Below are 22,684 nucleotides of genomic sequence, written 5' to 3' on the forward strand. Positions count from 1 at the left end.
CGTAAATCGCAAGTAAATTGTGTTTGATGTGTGTTATTCAAAATACTTTTAGTGATGGATGGTGATAACGAGTTGATCGAACGACTAAATGCATATGGTATATTTGTTTTAAATCGGAATTCACATTCTTCTCTAAAATTTAACAGTCCTTTAATCTTTACATTTGAATTAGTGTTTCATACTGTACACGTGTGTTTGTCGTCTACCAGCGATTGTGATGGAGTAAATGCTTAAATAAAGCAAAGTAATTACTATGTGGAATTGGAAGACAAATGCGTTTTTTTATTTTATTTATACTTATGTCGTATACAATCGCAATCTACACTAAATTGTGAGCAGATTACGTCAGGATTCTTTTCGAATCTTATCATCAGACGCGGTGGGGAGGACCTCAGAAGTCATCACTAAAGTTACTCATTCAAATTGAGTAAGTAGCTCCAGTAAAGTATACCCCCGAGTTGGGCAGATGGCAGGATTTGGAAAAAAATCCTGAGACGTCCCATACTAATAATTTTGTGTGAATATTGTGCTTGTGTACGATATATTATCAAAATAAAAACCTAATTCCACATGGCAAAAAAAAAAAAAAAAAAAAAAGTGAAAAAGTAAAATCCTGATTTGTTTTCCAGTTACACATGGGCAAAAAAAGTGTTTTTATTTATATATTTTCCTTTATATAACATATATTACATATCTTATTGGATAGAAACCATGTAAGCTATTTTCTGTTTTTAAAATTCACAGTAACCAAATGAATTGAATATAAAAATTGATTGCGCTGCTTTGAGCAATTGGTAGCTTGCAATCAGTGTGTTTTCCACAATAAATTTTTAATTATTGCATATTGTGATGGAAAAATTATAAATGAAAATGACATAAACTGGTACCGCTGCTGAAAATTTGGGATAAAGTTTTTATTAAAAATATTATGCACCAAAATGTTTTGTAAAATGACCAAATTGGAGTTTCCACTTTAGAGAGAGCAAAAAATATTTTTTATTGTTCTCTTGGTATCTTTAGTTGCAAGCGTGTTTTGCACAGTGAAGCATGAGTGACTTATTATTATTATTAGCCATATGGTGCAAGGAAGCCTGAGGCTTATGCTGCACCAGCCAGGAAAAAAAAAATTTCTGAATTACCCCAAGAGAGAGAAAACAAGAGTGAGAAGTAGAAAGAAATCAGCAAGAAAGAGAAGAATGATGATATCCAGCTCAGTACCGTGATTACATACTGCTAATGTGTTATTTCCACACTATTGCATGCTGCATATTGTTGTAAGAGGTAACATCAACTTAAAGATTCACAGAATTAATAGTTCATTCCATACAGATTGAATGAATCACTATTCTCTAATTTATAACAGTTTTCTTAAGGAATTTCACAAGAAGATTATAGGGGATGCAAATGACACAGCAATGAGGCCATTGCTGTGTCACTTGCAGGCCTCAACTCCCCTCCTCCCTGCCCACCTCCATAAAACTGGAAGCTTAAAATTTTTCAAATCAACTAGTTGCACCCGCCGTAACATATACCATCTTTCTGATTATGGCGTAAATAGTTTAATCTAGATCCTTCAGTCTTCATTCTTGTTTAGCAGTGATATAATTCTACAGCAGTCACCTCTGGGATATTATTATTATTAGCCATGTGGTGCAAGGAAGCCTGGGGCTTATGCTTATGCAGCCAAAAAAAAAAAAAATTTCCGCGCTACCCTGAGAGAGAGAGAGAGAGAAGAAGAAGAAGAAGGGAATCCCCCAAGAAAGCAAGAAAGAGAAGAATGATGATATCCAGCTCAGAACCCTCAGTTTGCCAAGCCCATACTCACCAGATGTGAACCCCTGGGGTATGCATATGTCTCTGTTTGCAGGTGATTCCTCGTCTTCTCCAACAAATATTGCAGCACCCTCTGTTTTGGATGTAGGTGCATTATATCATCTCTTATCTAAGTCTGGGTCTTCTATAAATGCCATGCACACATTGGATTGGCCTGGGTTATTTTATGCATTTGTTTATATGACTCAGCAAATGTTAACTTGCTAAGTCATATGTTAAGGTTAATGTTAAGGTTATATGTTAAGGCAAATGTTAAGGTTATATGTTAAGGCAAATGTTAAGGTTAACTTGTCGCAGCACCTTGTCCAATTGTTGCATTACTTAAGACATACACCCTTGGTTTAATTGTTTTTCAAGCTGTTTTGTTATTGCTTCAGCAGAATCAAAAATATAAAGTTGTCCATATCTTGGCTTATTTGCCTCGTTTGGATATAGCGATGAGACCAAATGGTAAATCTGGCCATGTATTCTAAAACAGTATGGACCATTTCCAGGTGGTGATTTAATCTCTGCACCAATTGATGCGAACGCCATTTCTGAGTTGTACTCTCGTATATGTTCTCTGTAGTTATTTGCTTCGCGTGTATCCCCTGTAAGAAGCTCTCATAATAGAGTAGGCATCTCAGACAGTGGGTCAAGTGAAACCTTTCCATCAATGACAGCATTTAATGTATTTATTCGATGTGTTTAACTCATATCCCCAATATCTTGCATTACAATACTCACAGTTGTAACACATATTTCCTATGTCATGCTCTTCCACATTAAGCTTGTTGATTATTCGCATCTGGTACATCTATTTGATTAGTCCTACGGCGTTTTGCCCGTCTTCTCATTTCCAATCTTGCTTCTCTTTCTTCAATGCTTTCTATCCGTCTTTGTAGTTGTAGAGTCTCGTTTTGGTCTATTAGATCTCTCCTCTAATTAGCATTTAGCATTAGTAGCGGCATATGATGCAAGAAAGTAAGCTTATACAGCATCAGCCAAAAAATAAAAAATAAACTCTTCCTATTTCACTGATCCATTCATTCCAAATGTTTGTCTAGTTCTGTCTTGAATTTATTTAATCTATCAACTTTCACAACAATAGATGGAAGTTTGTTCCAGCAATCAACTACCTGCTGGCTAAAGGCAAATTTCCGCACATCTATCCTACTACTGTCTTTCTTCAGTTTGAATCTATGCCCCCTCAGGTTTGTAATCTGAGCAAGAAGCATTGAGCACTGATAGGATTGCAAGAAGCAATCCTATCAGCATTGAGCCTGCTCAATCCATTCAAGGCCTTATACACCTCAATCAGATCGCCTCGCAGGTGCCTAGTCTCCAGAAGCTGCAGCATTTCTACATTTTCTCCAAGTTCTTACATGCTGTTCAACCATTTTCACACTTCTTAAAACTTATAACAGTTTATTAAAATTGAAGACAGATAAAATAAACATACATCGATAGTTTTCAGGCATAGGTTGCCTTTCTTCAGTTAAAAAACGTTAGTACAAAAATTAATAAAGAATGTCCAGTATTGGTGGTCATGCGAGGTGAACCTCGTGAACAGGTGCTGGCAATAATTAGCAGTTGGAAAATTTGGGCAGTATACCTAAGTGTTTTATATATACAGATATTTATAGTTTTGGGGTTTTCCTTTATGATTTTTAAGAAAGCTTTTAATATTTTTGGACTTACTTTTTATTATCTGAAAGTTATACTGGATGTCAGAGTATCTCTGATATCCTGTCAGAGGATGACTGGATATCAGAGTATAAAACCCAGAATAAATCACAGGATAAAACTCTATTTTCACCTGAGATTGATTAACTACAGCTTCATTTGAAGTTGACTTTCAAAATTCCTCTATTCACAGATGGGAATTGAAGTTAGAACTCTTCAAACGAGCGGTGAAACCACTATACTGTCAAGGAGGACCAGTTTGTGTGATGTTTTTGATCCCAGAAAGTAGAACAGAGATCCTCTTAATGCACTTGTTCCTGACCTTTTAATACAAATGTAATTAATACATTAATTAATACAATTTTTTGAAAACATCATTAAAGTATCTTTTAGCCATTTGCATTTCATCATAAAAAAATAATAATAAATAAATCAGTGTACTGTCATATTATCAGCTACTATATTATAAACATACCAAATATCTTTTGCTTTTTTTTCTCTTCCCCCTCTTTGTTGCAAATCAATTTTTGCAGTTATTTTAATTGTGACTATATGGGCATTTTATAATTTCTTTTATTTACAGCTGAAAGCTTTTTGGATGAAGATGACTATCATCATTTAATTCAAAATTCAAAAAAAAGAAGCAGAAAAAGAAAGAATGCAAATACTCCTGACCACGAGAAGCAGAATTCTGTGCATCACGAAAATGAAGGAATTCGATTATCAGCAGGAAAGAAAAGGAGATTGAAAAAGGCTAGAAAAAAAATGAAGCTGAAAGAAATGGAAACGAAGGGTCTTGTTGATGATGATAATACTGTTAAAGGGAAAGCTAAACGAAGTGTTATTCAAAGAATGATTGATGAACTTGGGCTTAAAGATGTTAAAACACAGTGTGACTCTCTTGTTGAACAGAAGGAAGAAACAGATTCATTAACAAAGGTGCCACAGGTAGAAATATTTGTGGATAATGTATGTCCTAAGCGACAGAAAAATGTAAGTTGGGTATATTATAATATATATAACATTGAATGAGAATTCATTTCTGATACTTTTTGTTTTGTGTATCATGTCTTTTTGTGGTTTTTGTACTTTTTTCTGTTAATTGGTGTAACCTCACTCAAAATATGCCATCAAAAATATTGTCTATTTTATGGAAATAGGGTTTTTAATGTGCACATCAGCTGGTGATTTCAAACATGTGCAGTCATAATATGCAATAAACTGTATGAACTGGTGTTAAATGGGCTTGTGTATTTTCCTACAAATAAGAACTTTTGTATATAAAAGTTCTTATTTATGGAAAATATGAACTGTACTATTGTGCTGTCTATACTATTCTTCATAATTTTTTTTATTTTCTAGCTTTTGGCTGGTAATCCTACTCAGCAGCAAAAAAGCTAGGAGTTTTTTTCAACTACAACAGAGTTTCTCAGACTTAAAATAATCATGTATCCCTTCTTGGACGAAGATAATTTTGGGGATAGTTTTAATTATAATATTTTATATGGACTAGAGAAATTAAAGTACAATATATGGTATTCATTTAATAATATATAATAAACGTTATACATATATACTATACAGGGTGCAGAGAAACTCTACCAACAAACTTGAACAGGTGATAGAGGGTACCAAACGAAACATTTTTTTTGTCAAGTAAATATAGGTTGTAAATCAGTCGTTATAGCAGTAGACGCTATTAAAGGGTTGTAAAAATCAGAACAACACATTCGGTAATTTAATGTCGTTTAATGCATATGAATCATTTGCTGTTGCACACAAAATAGAAAAAAACAATCCATAATACAATGCTCGGACGTACGACTACCATCAACATTAACGTGTGCATGCGTTGAGAGGTCCTCGGAGTGGTGCGTGTCTGCAGCTAATAGCATAAACGTGTAATGTACAGGTACAGATATGGAGCGTTTCACTGTTTCAGAAATGACGGATATCCACTGATGCTTCCCAGACAGAAGGTTGCCTCACCACACAACATTTGCTGCGATACACCGAAGATTGCAGAATAGTGGCTCTTTCGGTGTGAATATGCATGATACTGGACGTCGATGCACTGCTAGGACACCCCGGTTTGAGGAACAGGTTTTGCAGATCTTTGCTAATACTTCTACCAGCTTGTTTGTTAAGTTTTATTGGCGCATTAGCAACTAAGGCTATAATGCACTTTCTTCTACCAGCACCAGAGCCTTTGTACACCAATTGGATGTGAAGCATAGTTTAATGTGGGATGTGGCGCACGAAGCTGGACTACATCCTTTCCGATGCCTGAAAGTGCATGCACTAGAACCTGCTGACTTTGCCCATGTTGAGTTCTCCCACTGGTTTTTACAGGAAACCAACTTGCAGCCTGATTTTGCCAATAATGTGCTTCACACTAATGAGGCATGTTTCACCCAAGAAGGATTGTTCATCAGCCACAACAATCGTGTGGGCAGAGAATAATCCCCATTGTGGGAAAGGTTTTAGTTGGACCATACATGTTGCCTGCACGTTTAGATGGGTGACTCTGCGTTTTCTAGAGCAAACACTTCCAGAGTTGTTGGAGGATGTTCCTCTGATTGTCCAAGCACAAATGTGGTTCCAATATGATGGCACACCACCACATTTTGACAGACGTGTATGCGCACACTTACATACAACCTTTTCAGGCAGATGGATTGGGCAAGGTGAACCTGTAGCCTGGCCAGCAAGGTCGCCTGGTCTGACTTGTTTGGACTTTTTCATTTGGGGATACATAAAGACGCCAGTTGACACAGTGGAGGAACTTATAGCATAGATTGTTGTAGCAAGTGCAGAAATACAAGCCAATCCTAGGAACTTCCAATGCCTACATATTCAATGATGGGTCAGTGTGAGTTATGCATTGAACACTAAGATCACCAGTTCGAGCACTTATGAATTGTTTTTTCTATTTTGTGTGCAACAGAAATGATTTGTATATATTAAACGACATTAAATTACTGAATGTGTTGTTCTGATTTTTACAACCCTTATTTGTTATAATAGCTTCTGCTGTTATAACAAATCTATCACCTGTTCAAGTTTGTCGGTAGAGTTTCTATGCACCCTGTATATAGAAATAATAATTAAAAAAATGGGAGTAATAATAAAAATCAGCAAACATTCTGACACTACAGTGTAGATATATGTGGTGGATTCGTATTAGTCTGAAATTAAAGTACACAATATTAGTTAGTGAAGAAAACACATTTTTAATGCTTACTAATTTGGTATTGAAATTGGTATTAAAATGTATAAATTTAATTGTTACGTACCAAGCACTTTTCGTAATGTTTTACACAACAACGTAATTTAGGGCTAGAGCCTCAGGTTACGAAAGAAGTTAACTTACATACAAGTTAGTGCAATAGCATCATTTCTGTACACAGCCAACTACTTAAGGAGTTACGAATTGACATTATTTAAGTATATCTCATATTGTGAACACCTTCATAACGAGTTAACATGATATTGCACTACGTCGAATAAGTAACTATTCACCATAGGAGAAGACGTGCATCTTACCATTGCCACACTGTGTGCAACCTGCTGTTTCATAACATATTATATTCCAGCTTGTAATTAGTAGTAGTAGTAGTAGTGCCATGTGATGCAAGAAAGCAAATGTATGAGCTTATGCAGCATCAGCCAAAAAAAAAAAAAAATCACACCATTCCCTCCAAATGCCTGTCCAGTTCCTCCTTAAATTTATTCAACCTATCAACTTCCACAACGACAGATGGAAGTTTGTTCCAGCAATTAACCACCCACTGGCTAAAGGCAAATTTCCGCACATCTAATCTACACTGTCTTTTCTTAATTTGAATTTATGTCCCCTTAGGTTCGTAATCTGAACAAGTGGAAGGATCCCATCAGAATTCAGCATGCTGAACCCATTCAAGGCCTTATACACCTCAATCAGATCACCGCGCAGGTGCCTAGTCTCCAGCCACTGCAATTTGCAGAACTTAAGCCTCTCTTGATAAGAGGATCCCTTCATTCCCCTCACTAATCTTGTTGCTCTTCTCTGTACACGCTCAAGTAAATCTACATCCTTCCTAAAATGAGGCCTCCAGACCTGTACGCAGTACTCAAGGCGTGGCCTGACCATTGCCTTATACAGAGGGATAATCACCTCCTTTTCCCTGCTAGCAAAATTCCTATATATCATTGACAAAACCTCATGACCTGCCCTGGCAGCCTGTCTGCATTGCTCAGAAAACTTCATATCTGCCTGCACAATTACTCCCAGGTCTTTTTCATTTTCTACCACCTTAAGTGTAGTACCACACGGTACATTTCTCTGGGGTTACTTCTACCCATATGCAGTACTTTGCATTTGTCAAGGTTAAACTTCAGTTGCCACTTCTTAGCCCATCTGCCCAAATTATCTAGATCCTGTTGCAGTAGCACACTGCCATTACTGTCATTAACAACCCTGCCAACCTTTGTATCATCTGCAAACTTCGACACTAAGCCTGATATTCCTTCATCAATATCATTGATAAATATACAAAACAACAGTGGACCCAACACCGAACCCTGTGGGACTCCACTAATAACATTAGTCCAAGAAGAGCAGCACCCATTGATTACTACCCTCTGTCTTCTCCCACTTAACCATCCTTTTATCCATTGTAGCAACTTACCCTTAATACCATTCTGCTCCAATTTGTACAATAGACTTCCATGCGCAACATTGTCAAAAGCTTTCCTGAAATCCAAATATATGATATCAAAATTATTTTTTGCATCCAGTTCCTTTGTAACCACATCATAATATCCTATCAGATTTGTCAGACAAGACTTTCCCTTAACAAACCCATGCTGTGTCTGAATTATTGCTGCAGTCTTGTCTAGATGATCCTGCAATGCATCTTTAACCAGGGACTCCATTATTTTACCCGTAACAGAAGTTAAACTAACTGGTCTGTAATTACCCGTGTCACCCTTCGATCTCCCTTTGTGAATTGGGGATACATTTGCACATCTCCAGTCCGTGGGAACCTCCCCTGAGTCCAAGGATGCTCTCATAATTATTGCTAACGGTTTTTTTTTTTTTTTTAGGCGCCTCCGTAGCCAGGTGGGAAGGAGCAGCAGTGCGTAGCACACGCTTCTTGATTAGACCGGGGTTCGAGCCCGTCACCACCAAATACAGAGCATGCGGAAAGGTCAGAGAATGACCACCGCACCGGAGCAATATGGCCTTAGTTGCTAATGCTCCTAAAAACCAAATAACAACAATAACAACAACAGCTAACGGTTTGCTTAGTTGCTTTGCCGCCTCCTTTAATATAACTGGATAGATCCCATCCACCCCAGGTGCTTTTCTTACGTTTAACTTCAACAATTTCTCTTCCACTTTGCTCTCAGTTATTACAAAATCATTAAGTATCCTGCTACAATTTGATAACCTTCTGCCATTTTCAAACCTTAATAATTCCTCACATGTGAATGTAGATGCAAAATACTCATTCAGTTTGTTTGCTATCTGAGCAGGATCATCAACAGTCGAACCATCGATGTCAAGTGGACCAATAAGATTCATCCCCTTCCTTTTAGAGTTTATATAAGTAAAGAAATCCTTGCTGTTTTTCTTAGCATCTTTTGCCAAGGATTTCTCGTAATCTGCCTTCGCCTGCCTAACCTCCTTTGTAACTTTGTTACAGATCAACTTGTAGCTATCATAGGCTTCTGTGTCACGTGTTAATTTGTATGCATCCCATGCATTTTTCTTCTCTGTTACGAGTCTCATTAGTTCATTTGACAACCATTTAGGCCTAAACCTTGAACAATATTTCTCAATAGGTATGAAACTTTTAGTAGCATCCACGATTAATTCCTTGAATGCTTCCCACTTAGAATTTACTGTTGGTAACATTGTCAGTTGATCCCACTGTACAGAATTTAAAAACTGTCGGAGACACTGTACTCGCCTTTACGGAAGCAAAAACCCTTTCCTTTACCCCTGATGGTAATTAAATCTTTAAGTAAATCCCACGTCAGTACACTGTGATCACTGCCACCTAGTGGTTCCTTTATCTGCAAATTCCTAATACATGAATGATCACTGCTGATAACCAGATCAAGAGTATTACTTTCTCTGGTTGCCTCTCGAACATGCTGCTGCAGAAAACAATCATCCAATAAATCCACAAAAGTCTGACTAATGTGTGAGTGACCAACCACAAGTTCCAGTCAATATCTGGGAAGTTGAAATCCCCCATTATAAGACATTCCGATTTACTAGCCCACTCTATTTCTCTGTACAATTGTTCATTGTACTCATTCGAGTCATTAGGCCTATAACACACTCGTACTCTTATTTTTGCTTTCGCAGTGCTTATGTCACACCAAACTGACTCAACAGTGCACTGTTCATCTATATCAACTGGATGCACTTCTTTTGATTTTATGTTTTTCTTAATTAACAGCATAACACCTCCTCCCTTCCTATCCTTTCTGTACACATTGTACTCCCCAAATTCTAGTTCGGTATTCCTTATATCAGTGTGACACCATGTCTCTGATACTCCAACAATGTCCGCCTTTGATGTCTTGACCAACACTTCAAATTCATCAAATTTATTTACTATACTTCTAGCATTTGTATACATGCAAGCATACATGCTCCTACTCCTATTCTTTGTTACCCTAACACATCCCATATACCCACCCATTCCACGATGACCACCACCCGTCCCTGAAACCCCCAACACCCCACGCTCCAGGTCGCTACTTATTCTAATAGAAGTTGTGCAAGAATCACCTTCACCTCTGCCTACAGCTACTGTTAAACTATTAGTCCTTGTATCCCCCAAGCTATCAGTTTTCCGACCCACCTAACACTGCTTCGATAGCATCAGCAAATATTCTTGCCCCCTTTCTATTTAAGTGTATCCCATCCCTGTAGAAGCAGTCTCTCCTGTTAACAAGTACAGTCCAGGCTGAAAAAAATTCTATCCCTTGAGCCTTGCACAGTCTTTCCAGGGCCGAATTGATCGACAAGGCTCTCATCATATACTCCCTCCTATCGTGTCTGGGCAGAATTGCAGACACTTTCAAATTCAACCCTATTTCACGGCTTTTTTTCAACAGTGACCTGTACTTGTTAAGCAATTCTGCCGGTCTCCTACTCTTGATATCATTAGTGCCAACGTGTACAACTATATCACCTTTTGTGCCCTTAAAAGATGATATCTGCTCTACAACGTCATCAACCCTGGTCCTGTTCCACCTATCCTTTTCCACCTAATTTTTGACATATTTACTCTTATACCTGCTACTAGATTATCTTATTGGTTGATTATTTTAATTTATTTCTGATGAAAAAAAAATATATTGTTCTCTCTCTCTCTCTCTCTCTCTCTCTCTCTCTGTCTGTCTGTCTGTCTGTCTGTGTCTGTCTGTCTGTCTGTCTGTCTGTCTGTCTGTCTGTCTGTCTGTCTGTCTGTCTGTCTGTCTGTCTGTCTGTGTGTGTGTGTGTGTGTGTGTGTGTGTGTGTGTGTGTGTGTGTGTGTGTGTGTGTGTGTGTGTGATTTGCTGTGAAGAAGTTACTTTACAATTTGAGATCATTAACGTTTTCTGGAGTGGGTTTCTTGAAAATGGCTGTCCCAAATGGTGAGTTTTTCGTTATCAAAAAAAAAAAAAAAAAAGGGAGATAGTTCCTTCATGAAATTTGGAAAATTTATAAAATGAAAACTTTTTAATGAAATTTTTAAATATTAATTTGTTCTTACTTTGACTTTGACATTGCTCAATATTAGAGTGAAATTATTCCAAAATTAAATCAGATTTTTTTAAATCATAAAATAATTTGAGAAAATTTTGTAAAAACACTCAACATTACTTCTTTTTTGACCTAATACTTTCTTCTACATCATTTATGTATCATTTAATTCAGTTTCATCAATCTTTGCTTTCTGCAAGCTAAAATTGGACTAAAATGGTGACAGTTGTGATCTCCTCCTCTTTTGATTGATTTTGAAGTTTATTTTCATGATGCAGTCTGTTATAAGTTGCCTACAGTTACTTAGAAACATAGATGGCAGCACTGATTGGAAGATTTGTAATGTAATTTGAAGCTTTATTTGAAACAACGTATATTTCTGTCAAACAGAAGTAACAGAAAACTATCATTTTGTTTCTCCTGCTGCTGGAATGATCAATGACTTCTACAAATGAGAACTTTTCTAGAGTATATACGTTGTTTCAAGTAAAGCTTCAAATTACATTACAAATCTTCCAATAAGTGCTGCTGATCTCAACTTATTTTCATTGTGGTTTATCCCACAGTGCCAGTTCTGCTTACCAAAAGTGGCCCACTGGGCACACATCCTTTTGTCCAGGCTTCGAGTCAAGCAAGCCAGACTTGTCACCCATTTAAAGTTTGAGAATAGGTTGAGGTCATTTTGGCCCCAAGGCCTCTAATTTGCTATACTGGTTCATTTCCTATACTGAGACTGATTCCCTCGAGTGCCAGCTATCCTGAGGGAAACTTCATGTTTCTATGTAACATCTATGTTTCTTAGACAACTTATAACAAACTGTAGACGACTTATAACAGACTGCATCATGAAAATAAACTTCAAAATCAGAAGAGGAGGAGATCACACCTGTCACCATTGTAGTCCAATTTTGACACAGATTGTCTTCAGTATCAAACATGCAGTAAAATACCCAATTTATTATCAGTTATGAGACATGCATCATTGTACATGCTACTTCTCACCAAAACAAAGAAACAAAACAAGTGGTCAGTTAACCCAAACACTCTGTTACTGAATTTATTTTGTTTTTGTATAAAAGTTGCACTGCTTATAAAGTTTGCATTTAGGTAGTTTAAGATTCAGTTTATCTCTGTTTATGAAATGACTCAGGCTTCAACCCAACTGTATTTCCATGCAGATATGTAATTAACTCATAATAACTGTAATGCAACACACCAACCATATAACTAAACTTTATTAAAATAATAATAATATAAAACCAGATAAAATTTTGTAAAAATAAAATACACTGATTGTACAATAAAAGCGATAAAATAATGGATAAAATTTAAAATTTAGAAATTACACTATACAGAATTAAAATAAATAAAAGTGATAAAAATAACCGTAGCTTTTAGAGTCAACTGCCTCCTTTATCAACAGTGGTTAATAAATACTGAGGAGCAATATCCCAGTTTGTTTTAAACGTAAAATAATGAACCAATGTATACTCCCCACCATGACTTATGGAAGTGAAACTTGGGCACTCATCAAAAGAATGGAAGAGAAGCTGAGAACTACACAGCAAAGAATGGAACGAATTATATTGGGAATCAGACTGTTTTAGATAAGAAGAGAAACACATGGATTAGGCAACAAACTCAAGTAAAGGACATTCTTATCAAAACTAAAGAACTAAAATGGTCTTGGGCAGGACACGTAGTTCAAAGATATGATGACAGATGGTCTAAGAGAATAACAGAATGGTACCCAAGAGGAGCTAGAAGAAAACCTGGAAAACAATGATGGAGATGGACAGATGAAATTCACAAGTTTGTGGGTAGTAAATGGATGGCCATTGCACAAAACAGAAGGAACTGGAAAGTTGCTGGAGAGGCCTTCATCCTGCAGTGGATTGAATGATGATGAAGTAGCCCTTATGCCTTCCTCTATATTTCCAGTGAAACTTGTGTCACTAGTTGAGGAACACTGTTGTAGAATATGATATTTGCTATTCTAGGATAATTCTCCTAAAATTCTCTTATAATTCTCCCAAACGATTCTGGAATAGTTTTCCAAGCAGTATAGAAAAGTGGCAAGGAAGGCCTATCAGTGCGGTATTGAAGATTTATCGATTATTTCCTATATAGGTAGGGAGATCATAATCCCAGTGCATAAGAAAATTGCATGACCACAATTGGAATACTGTGTCAAAGTATGGTGACCTCACCTAGAAAATAGGCATTGAGTTTTTTGATAGGGTCCCAAGATAAGCAACCCACTTGGTTAGAGCTGAAAAGGCACACCTTTAATAGTAAAATGAATGAAGGCAAAATTTCTTACTGTTATAAATGATGGCCATAATTGGTCTTAATGTTATAAATGATGTCCATAATTGGTCTTAATGTTATAAATGATGGCCATAATTGGTCTTAATGTTATAAATGAGGCCATAAATTCAAATTACAGGGTAAGAGATTTAGAATGTATTTTAAGAAGATATTTTAATAGAAGTTGTTAATTACTGGAATAAGTTACCTCTGTGGATAGTTGAGACTGGCAGCTTAGGATAAATTCATAGGTTAGCTGGATAGTTATGTATGTGAGAGAAATACTCCTTGAGGTCCTCAATGGTCCTTGAGGTTGTCACAGACATTCTCTCAGATATGCCAGACAAGCTGTACTTGCTACCTGGGAGTCTAAAACGCTGATGGAACTGATATTTGGGTGACACTCAAGTCAAGTGGATCCAATTTCGGCGAAGTCCGGACAGTCTGTGACAGCCAAATCCTCTGCTTGCACCTTCATGATGGTGGGACTGTTAGTAATCCTGGGTATAAGCTCCATGCACAAGTGTGAACCCAGGTGTGAACCAACGTAAGCAGGGGTCGAGGTGTGGCGCCCACACCACATCATGGAGGAATGCCGCTCCTCTACATTACCAGGCAGTACTAGGTGGTAGATGACTCTCATCAACCGGCCCAATACCACCACTTTGCTTATTGGAGGCTTGAAGTGGTGGAACCCATGTTTAGTCTCTAGAGCTATGTTCCGGTCAACCCTTCCCCATCTCTTCCATCATGCAGTATGATTGACGACTTTTGAGGTTATGATGAACATCGTGGCGGGATCCAATATTCCTTACATTTCGAGGGTACAGCTCTAAATGATGTTTGCAGGCCGGCTGCTAGTTAGTACACCGGACCGAACCTATTGGTAACTCTCTAGGAGGCTTTTGGATCAGCTAGTGTATAATCTTGCTACCTCTACCCTGCCAGATAGTGATTGGAGGGAGTCCGAGTAGTGTGTATGCAGGGGCATTGTCGAGGCCACGTTATGTCAAGGATCTGGGTATATTCTTACCATATATACGCCATATCCAAAAATTTCATTACTTCATACAGCATGTCCCACCCACTTTTTCTTACTATTGAATACACCACGAATTGTCAAACTAACAGAACAAGCTTATCTGCGAAAAGATCTAAACCTCTCAAACACTTCCTAATTCATTTCACAAATATACGTGGTTTCAATTGTAACCTCAATGTCCATTTCCACTTGCAGTCTGCCAAACCCCATGTACTTTTTCTGACAGAATCTCAGTTATCGGTTGATTCAACTACTGCTCATCTCAGATGCCCAAATTATTCGCTGTATGATTCCTTTCGCCTCAAAGGTGGTACTTGTGCATATGTCCGTTCTGATATTCCCTGTCAGAGACTTGGCAATTTGGAATCTGCTCTCTTTGATCTTCTCTGGCTTAAAATCTCTCTACCTCATTGTGTCAAATTCATCTGTTGTCTCTACTGTTCTCCCAACTCCATTAATCACTTGGAGCTCTTTGACTTCCTCTATTTGCAACTTGACTTTCTCCAGTCCAACTTTCCTAACAGTGAGTTAATTTTCCTTGGTGATTTTAATGATGTTCACAACTCCAGCTGGCTTCCATTTTCTAGTCACACCGACCCAGCTGGTCGAGATGCTGAGGCTTTTGCAATTACTAATGACCTTGCACAGATTGTTCATTTACCTACAAGAATACCAGACAATCCTAACCATACAGCCAACACGCTTGAGCTTTTTCTCACAAACAACCCTTCTAAGTACACGGTCGAAGTGAGAGGTCCTTTAGGCACTTCAGATCACAACTTGGTGATTGTCTCTTCTCCGATGGAACCTTTATATCATGGCTATTCCCAACCTCGTGTTGTTTGGCATTACAAGAATGCAAAATGGGATGACCTGTGAGGTTTCTTTTCTTCTTTTCCTTGGTCCGATTACTGTTTCAAAACTTCTGATGTCAACGTTTGCTCAGATTGCGTGAGTAAATTTATTCTTGCAGGAATGGAATCCTTTATCCCACACTCCACTTTAAAATCTCATCCTTTATCTAAACCTTGGTTTTCCAATAAATGTGCTAAGGCTGTTCAAGAGAAGAATGTTGCATTCTTCATTTTCTGCCTACACCAAAGCTCGCAACTATTGAAAAGCAGTTATTAATCAGTCCAAACTAGAGTTTGAACAGGCTAAGAGCAGAAAACTTGCTTCTTGCACTAATGGTAGCCAAGCATTCTGTTCTCTTGCCAAAGCTATTGGCCACAACTTTTGCCCATCTCTGCTCCCACCTCTGTTCAAACCAGATGGTTCTGTTGTCATTTCAGCCAAGGATAAAGCTGTTCTGCTAGCATCCCATTTTTTTTCCAACTCATGTATTAATGATCTTGGTAAAACACCTCCCACCATTCCCAACACGCTCCATTCAATGCCTCCTGTGGTCTTCCGTCAAAAGGATGTCAGAAGGATTTTGATGAATCTTGATGCTAAGAAAGCTCCAGGTCCCAATGGTATTTCTCCACTTGTTCTCAAAACCTGTGCTCCTGAACTTACTCCTATTCTTTGCCGCCTTTTTTCACTTTCTTATTCCAAAGGTGTTTTTCCTTCTGCTTGGAAATTTGCTCATATCCAGCCAGTTCCTTAAAAGGGTGACAAATCCTTCCCATCCAATTATCGTCCCATTGCAATTACTTCTACTCTTTCTAAAGTAATGGAGAAATCAATTAACTGCCAACTTTTAAACTACCTAGAAACCTTCCATCTGATCAACGATCGCCAGTATGGATTCCGTCAGTGCCGATTCACTGATGATATTCTGGCCTATGTTACCCATTTATGGACAAATTCAATGGAAAGGTTTGGTGAAACTCAAGTAGTTGCCCTTGGTATCTCAAAGGCTTTCGATCATGTTTGGCATAAAGGTCTTCTAAACAAGCTTCCATCTTATGGTTTGGCAACTGTTTTTTGTAATTGGTTATCCAGTTTTCTCTCTGATCGCTCACTGAGGATGATGGTAGATGGCTCTCTGTCTTCTAACTTCTCCACTAATGCCTGTGTCCCCCAAGGTTCAGTTCTCTACCCCACTCTTTTCCTCTTGTATATTAATGACCTTCTTCCATTGATTGGAAATCCTAACCATAGTTTTGCCGATGATAGCACATTGCATTTCCCTTTCCACTTTGAGAAACCTTGCCCTGCTCAATCAGCTTCAACTTCTCGAAAATCTGCTACCAATTCCTTAAATGCCGATCTTCAGGTAATTCTCCAGTGGGGCAAAGACAACTTAGTTGATTTCAACCCTTCTAAAACTCAAGTCTTGTCTTATATCTCACAAAAAGGATTCTTCTGCTCCTCTGCTTATTTTTGGTGACACTCCAATTTCTAGGCAAAATGATATATCTCTTTTGGGGATTACCCTGACTTCTAATCCCTCTTGGCACAACCACATTACAAATATTGCTTCCTCTGCATCTAAAACACTTGGTTTTCTCTTTCGCTCTTGGCGTTACTTTTCTTCCAAACAGCTGCTTACTCTGTATAAATCGCAAATCTGCCCTACCATGGAATATTGTTCCCACATCTGGAGTGGTGCCCCCCAAAAACCTCTCTCAGGCATCTTGATTCCATTCAGAAGAGGGCAGTTAGGTTAATTAATGATTCATCTCTAACAGAGTCTCTCCACTCGCTGTCTCCTAGATGTACTGTTTCTGCTGCTTGCCTACAGATACTTCCATGGGCATTGTTCTTCTGAATTGGCTTCTATAATTCCTGCTCTCTCTTTCAAAACAGTCCGAACACGTGCCGCCACCAGCCAACATCCATTTACTGTCCAACTTCAAACTCACAGAACCAACATTTCATATTCCTCGTTTATTCATTCAACTGCCGTTTTCTGGAACAACCTTCCTTCATACGTATTTCCTGAAAATTAGTCTACAGAAGTTCAAGTCCAATGTCAACAAATATCTTCTTTCATCTTCTCGACCTCCAACCCAAGCACAGTACTAAGTACTATAGGTTCTAATACCTCTCATGTTTCGGGTTTACACAAAAAAAAAATACAAGTTGTTTATTTTCATTTTTGTTATTTTTTATATATTTCTTATTTTTATTTAATTAATTATTTTTCATTGCCTGTGGTAAGCTCTGGATTTTCCCTGAAAAACAAATGAACTGATCTTCAGAATTGTAATAATTAGGATTTGTAGCTGAGCGTCTTTGGAAGGCCTGATTACAGATATTTAAAACATTCACAGTCTGATTTGTAGTATATTGCCACCTGGGTTATTACTAAATTTAATACAGAAGTGTGTATTGTTATAGAAATGGTAATATAATATCAAAATTTGCTGTTTTTATTGTGAAATTTATGTGGATATCATGACACTCATTTTATCTTCATCACATCCCCACAGGAAGAAGTTTATCGTTTGGGCCAGTTTGTCTAATATTCATTCATATCATCAAAATATTCTTTAATTACTTCAACTTACTGAGTATACAGAAGTAAAATAAAATAAAAATATAAAACTGGTAAGAACTATTCACTTAAAATAAAGTAAAAATGGGTTAAAAGCAGGTTAAAAACATGGTATAAAAGCAAACAGTAGCTTTTGCCATCCCACCATGAAGTGCTTTAGAGCAATGCTGTGGCAAATAAATACACTGATGAAGTGGTACCAGTGCAGGATGGGAGGAATTTGTGCAAGTGTTTGTTCATGTGCCAGTGTGCATGATATGAAGATGAAAAAACCAAGAATAACTTGTGGAGAAATCCTAATCCTTCCAGGTGAGATCAGCTCACTACAGGAGAATTTTTAAAAATTCCTCCAGTCACTAATGGGATTCAGACCTTTCCAAAAGAGTCATAAATAGGAGACTGGAACGCTTCTTAGAACCTTTTTAGGGGTGATGGATGATTTTAGGTAAGGTGAAATTTCTCTTGTGCGAGAATGTCAAAGTTTTGTAGCAGTTTTCTAGAATGTTCTATATATAAGCCATACATATTGACATTGGAAGCTAAGTTCTAATGACATTATTCCTATGATTTGCATATTAAAGAATAATTCTCATTGTGATTTTTTTTTGAAACTGTTAATTAATTATATTAATTTAAAATAAATGCTCTTAAATGTTTTAAAATACTTTGTAATATGCAATGCACAGGTATTAAATCTAAGTAATGCAGAAGAAGAAAAAAAAGAAATATCCCAAAATGGGGAAACTATCCAGAAGTCACAGTTTAACTTGAAAAAAGCTCGTTATGATGTTATGAAATTAGGAATATCTGGATTTGAAAAAGAAAAAGCAGCTGATGCTAAAATTGCTTTTGCTGTTAGTCTTGGTGCCAAGGTAATTTATTCTTTTATTCTTTGTTGTTTACTAATGTTGTATATACAGTAATCATCAATTTTTAAGTTTCTTCTCCCCTTAGCTTTTATTTTGAATTATTTAAAACTCACTTTTGAATAAGAATATGATTGCTGGAAGTTTGCTAGAACTCTAAATTCGAGTAAGACATTAAATTTTTAGCAGTCTTGTTTAACAACTATTTCTGAAAATCATACCTTGTTTTAAAAAGGCAATCTCAATTACACAACGCATATTATTAGCCTACCTTTCTCCAAGATAAACAGGTGCAATTTGGCCATAGTAGCCCTTGTGCCATTAAACCCCCCATTCCAATAACAGATACAAGATAAACACAATATATGTTCAGTTGATGTAGATTTGCTAACATGTATACAACATTTTTATACCATTCATCCATAGACATATACATTGTTTTGCAGTGAACACAATTTGATTGGTCAACATTGTACTCACCACCATACAACATATTAACCAAATACGGAGGATGTGGAAAGGTCAGGGAATGACCACCGCATATCCCGGAGTAATATGGCCTTAGTTGCTAATGCTCCTAAAAACCAAATAACTAACTAACTAACTAACAACATATTAATATGGTCAACGTCGTACTCACCACCATACAGCAAATTAGCACGGTCAACATCATACTTATTACCACACAGCACATTAGCATGGTCAACGTCATACTCACTACCGTACAGCACATTGACCTGGTCAACATCGTTCCTATTACTGTACAGCACGTTAGCATTCTAAATATATATCAAATAGAACACAAGTTGATTGATAGGCTTTTCTATGTAAATATATTCGTTTATTGCAAAATTTGGTTAATATGTATTACAAAGTTCTTTTCACCCCGTGAGAAATAAATATTGTCATTTTGTATGTTTAAAACAAATCTTGGCAGAGCAATCTGATTATTGCCCCTGGCCACCTGGCTCCCTACTTTCCGAAGGATGGCACTGACTTGTTAGAAATTAGTTTTGTGTAAACAAAAGCAGTTTATGGTAGCTGTAACGTCAAGGGCACTCTGAAAAACATCTTTCTGAAGGATGAGTTGTTAAATAAACAAAAAGAATAAAAAGTTTTACTAAGTTGTTTACATGCACTCCCTTGCTCTCCACGAGAATAAGGTCAGTTGCAATTGTTACCCCGGTTCAGAGAGTCTTTTGCTATCATATACAGAAATCTATTTTTTGTGCCATTTTATATGAGCTGATGTCTGAACTTGTGTCTTTAAATTAATTTAAAATTTGTTTATATTAAATCTTATCTAGCAGTGTTATGGTGACAAAACATAGATGGACAGAATTAAGCCTGGAAATTAAACTAAAAATTATACAAGAGGCTGATAGAATGGAAAGAAGCAAAACGGACATTGAAAAGGAATACAACATCCCTTTACCTACAATATCTACTATACTGAAAAACTGAAAAAGACGAAGAAGTGTGTGACACCGGAGCAGTGATGAAAAACAGAAAACGACTTCGTGGTGCAAAACACGAATAGCTTGAAACAAAACTTTTCCAGTGGTACCAACAAATGCGTGCATCTAATTTGCCAATATCAGATCCGATTTTGCAAGAAAAGGCAAATTATCTAGTGATTTCAAATGCAGCAGTGGCTGGTTCCAAAGGTTTAAAGACAGGAATAACTTGGTTTCGTGAAGTGTTTGAGGTGAGTCTGGATTAGTCGACAAAGAAAAGACTACAGACTGGTTGTGTTCTGTACGGTCCATCTTTGAAAAATATGAGGCAAAGGATATTTTTAATTTTGACAAGACAGGTTTATTTTATAATTTGCTGCCAAACAAAACCTTTGCTGTTCATGGTGGAAAATTAAGTAAACAAAGACTCACTGTTCTGTTATGCTGCAATTCAGATGACAGTACAAAACTACACCCACTTTGATTTAAGTTTTCCAAGCCAAGATGTTTTAAAGCAGTTAACCAACTTCCCTGTGATTATGAGGCCAATAGAAGTGCTTCGCTTACGGTCAAAATTTTTCAGTCTTGGTTATCAAAATTGGACAGAAGAATGGCTTTAAAAAAAGGGTACATTTTGTTGATTCTAGACTGTTGTACAGCCCATTCTGCCGAGACACTTAAGTTGACAAATATACGGCTGTTGTTTTTACCCCCCAATACCACCAGTTTAGTGCAACCTCTGGATCAAGGCATTATTTATAACCTCAAGAGAGCATATAAAGCCCGCCTGATAAGGTACTTGATCTGCAACATAGAAGGAGGGAAAAGTTTGCAGCCAAATTGGAATGTCTTGGATGCTATCCATAATCTTGTCATTGCTTGGGAAAGTATTACATCAAGTGTAATAATCAACTGCTTCAGAAAGAGTGGCTTTGGAGAGAACATCATCGCCGACCAGACTAGCCGGGTGGGTAAAGTGCCTGCCCGGCAACCCAAAGGTCGTGGGTTCGATTCCCGCATCGGGCTTGGATCAAAGTACTGCAAAAGCCTTGGGAGGTGCATTATGGCCACAGAAGCCTATGCTCCAACAACTACGAAAAAAAAAAAAAAAAAAAGAGAACATCATCGAAAAACATGGTCCTGCAGATGAATGTGATAGCAACAGTGAGGAATGGAAGAATTTGAAGGAGCATATGGATTTTGTTGGCTAATTTGAAGAGTTTGTGAAGGTGGATGATGAAGTTGCTACCACTGCAACGCCAACACCAGAAGAGCTGCTGGGTACCAAACAAAACAATGTTTCGTACCCAGCAGCGAAAGTGAAGAAGTGCACACACTGCCATCTAAAAAAGATGGCCAAAATGCATTGAACATAATAGAGAATGTGTTGGCCTGCAGTAACGTTGATAAAGAAACAACTATTGCATTTGATAATGTCTGTTCTGAAGTTAAAAATGCATATAGGACAAAAACTGTGCAAACAACATTGGATTCTTTCTTTAAATTAAATTAATTTATTAAAAAGTTAATGGTTTGTATGTCTCCTTTTATATTAAGATTGTAATTCCTTTTACTATGATACTAAAATATTGTATATATCAAAATATATACTGTACAGTATTTTCATTTCCGTTAATATTGCTTTTCTCTTAGTTTATCTTACAAATAAAATAAAATCTTTAAAAAATATGTTATTCCTATTACTGTATTGTTAGACAAGGCTTTTGTTTTTATTTTATTTTATTTTTATTATTTTATTTTATTAATGTATTTTTGATATTATTATTATTTATTATTCTTAGATATACAGTATGTACCAAAAAAAAAAAAAAAGGTAAAATTTTGACATATCAAAATATGTCAAAATTTTACCTTTTTTTACATGGAGCAATACAGAACTTTGTTGTAACGAGATTCCACTGTACTTGCCACCATACAACATATTAGCACGGTCAGTGTCATACTCAACACCATACAGCACATTAGCACAGTCAAAATCATACTTACTACCATACAGCATGTTAGCATAGTCAACATTGTTCCTATTACTATACAGCACGTTAGCATGCTAAACCTATATCAAATGGATATTGTCCATATATTGTGTTTATTTTGGGATTTTTGGAATTGGATATTTACATTTAAAATTTTTTTTTTGTTATTTTTCTGCTTTTATTATTACATATCCAAGGGGCAGTCAAACAAAGGTGAACTCCTCTCTGCTCCATGTTAGTGAATGGATGCATCTAGGTGTTGTTGAAGCTCCATTCCTTCCCCCATGTCCATTCTCTATCAGTTTTGTTCAACAGAATTGTG

At 36.9% G+C, this 22,684-nt stretch overlaps 1 protein-coding gene across 1 annotated transcript in view; it reads left to right on the plus strand.

Moving 5' to 3' along the window:
* LOC150083884 (uncharacterized) overlaps positions 1–22,684 on the plus strand; it is a 43,218-nt gene continuing 20,534 nt past the window's right edge. Inside the window, exons 1-3 of the mRNA XM_090375525.1 lie at positions 1–97; positions 4,082–4,491; positions 18,732–18,917. Of these exons, the coding sequence (XP_090231651.1) occupies positions 55–97; positions 4,082–4,491; positions 18,732–18,917 (639 nt within the window). The 5' untranslated portion in view covers positions 1–54. The remainder of the gene's footprint in view (positions 98–4,081; positions 4,492–18,731; positions 18,918–22,684) is intronic.

This window comes from Mastigoproctus giganteus, chromosome 6 (assembly GCF_048544385.1).
Source record: "Mastigoproctus giganteus isolate SK-2022 chromosome 6, ASM4854438v1, whole genome shotgun sequence".
Classification (NCBI taxonomy): Eukaryota; Metazoa; Arthropoda; class Arachnida; order Uropygi; family Thelyphonidae; genus Mastigoproctus; species Mastigoproctus giganteus.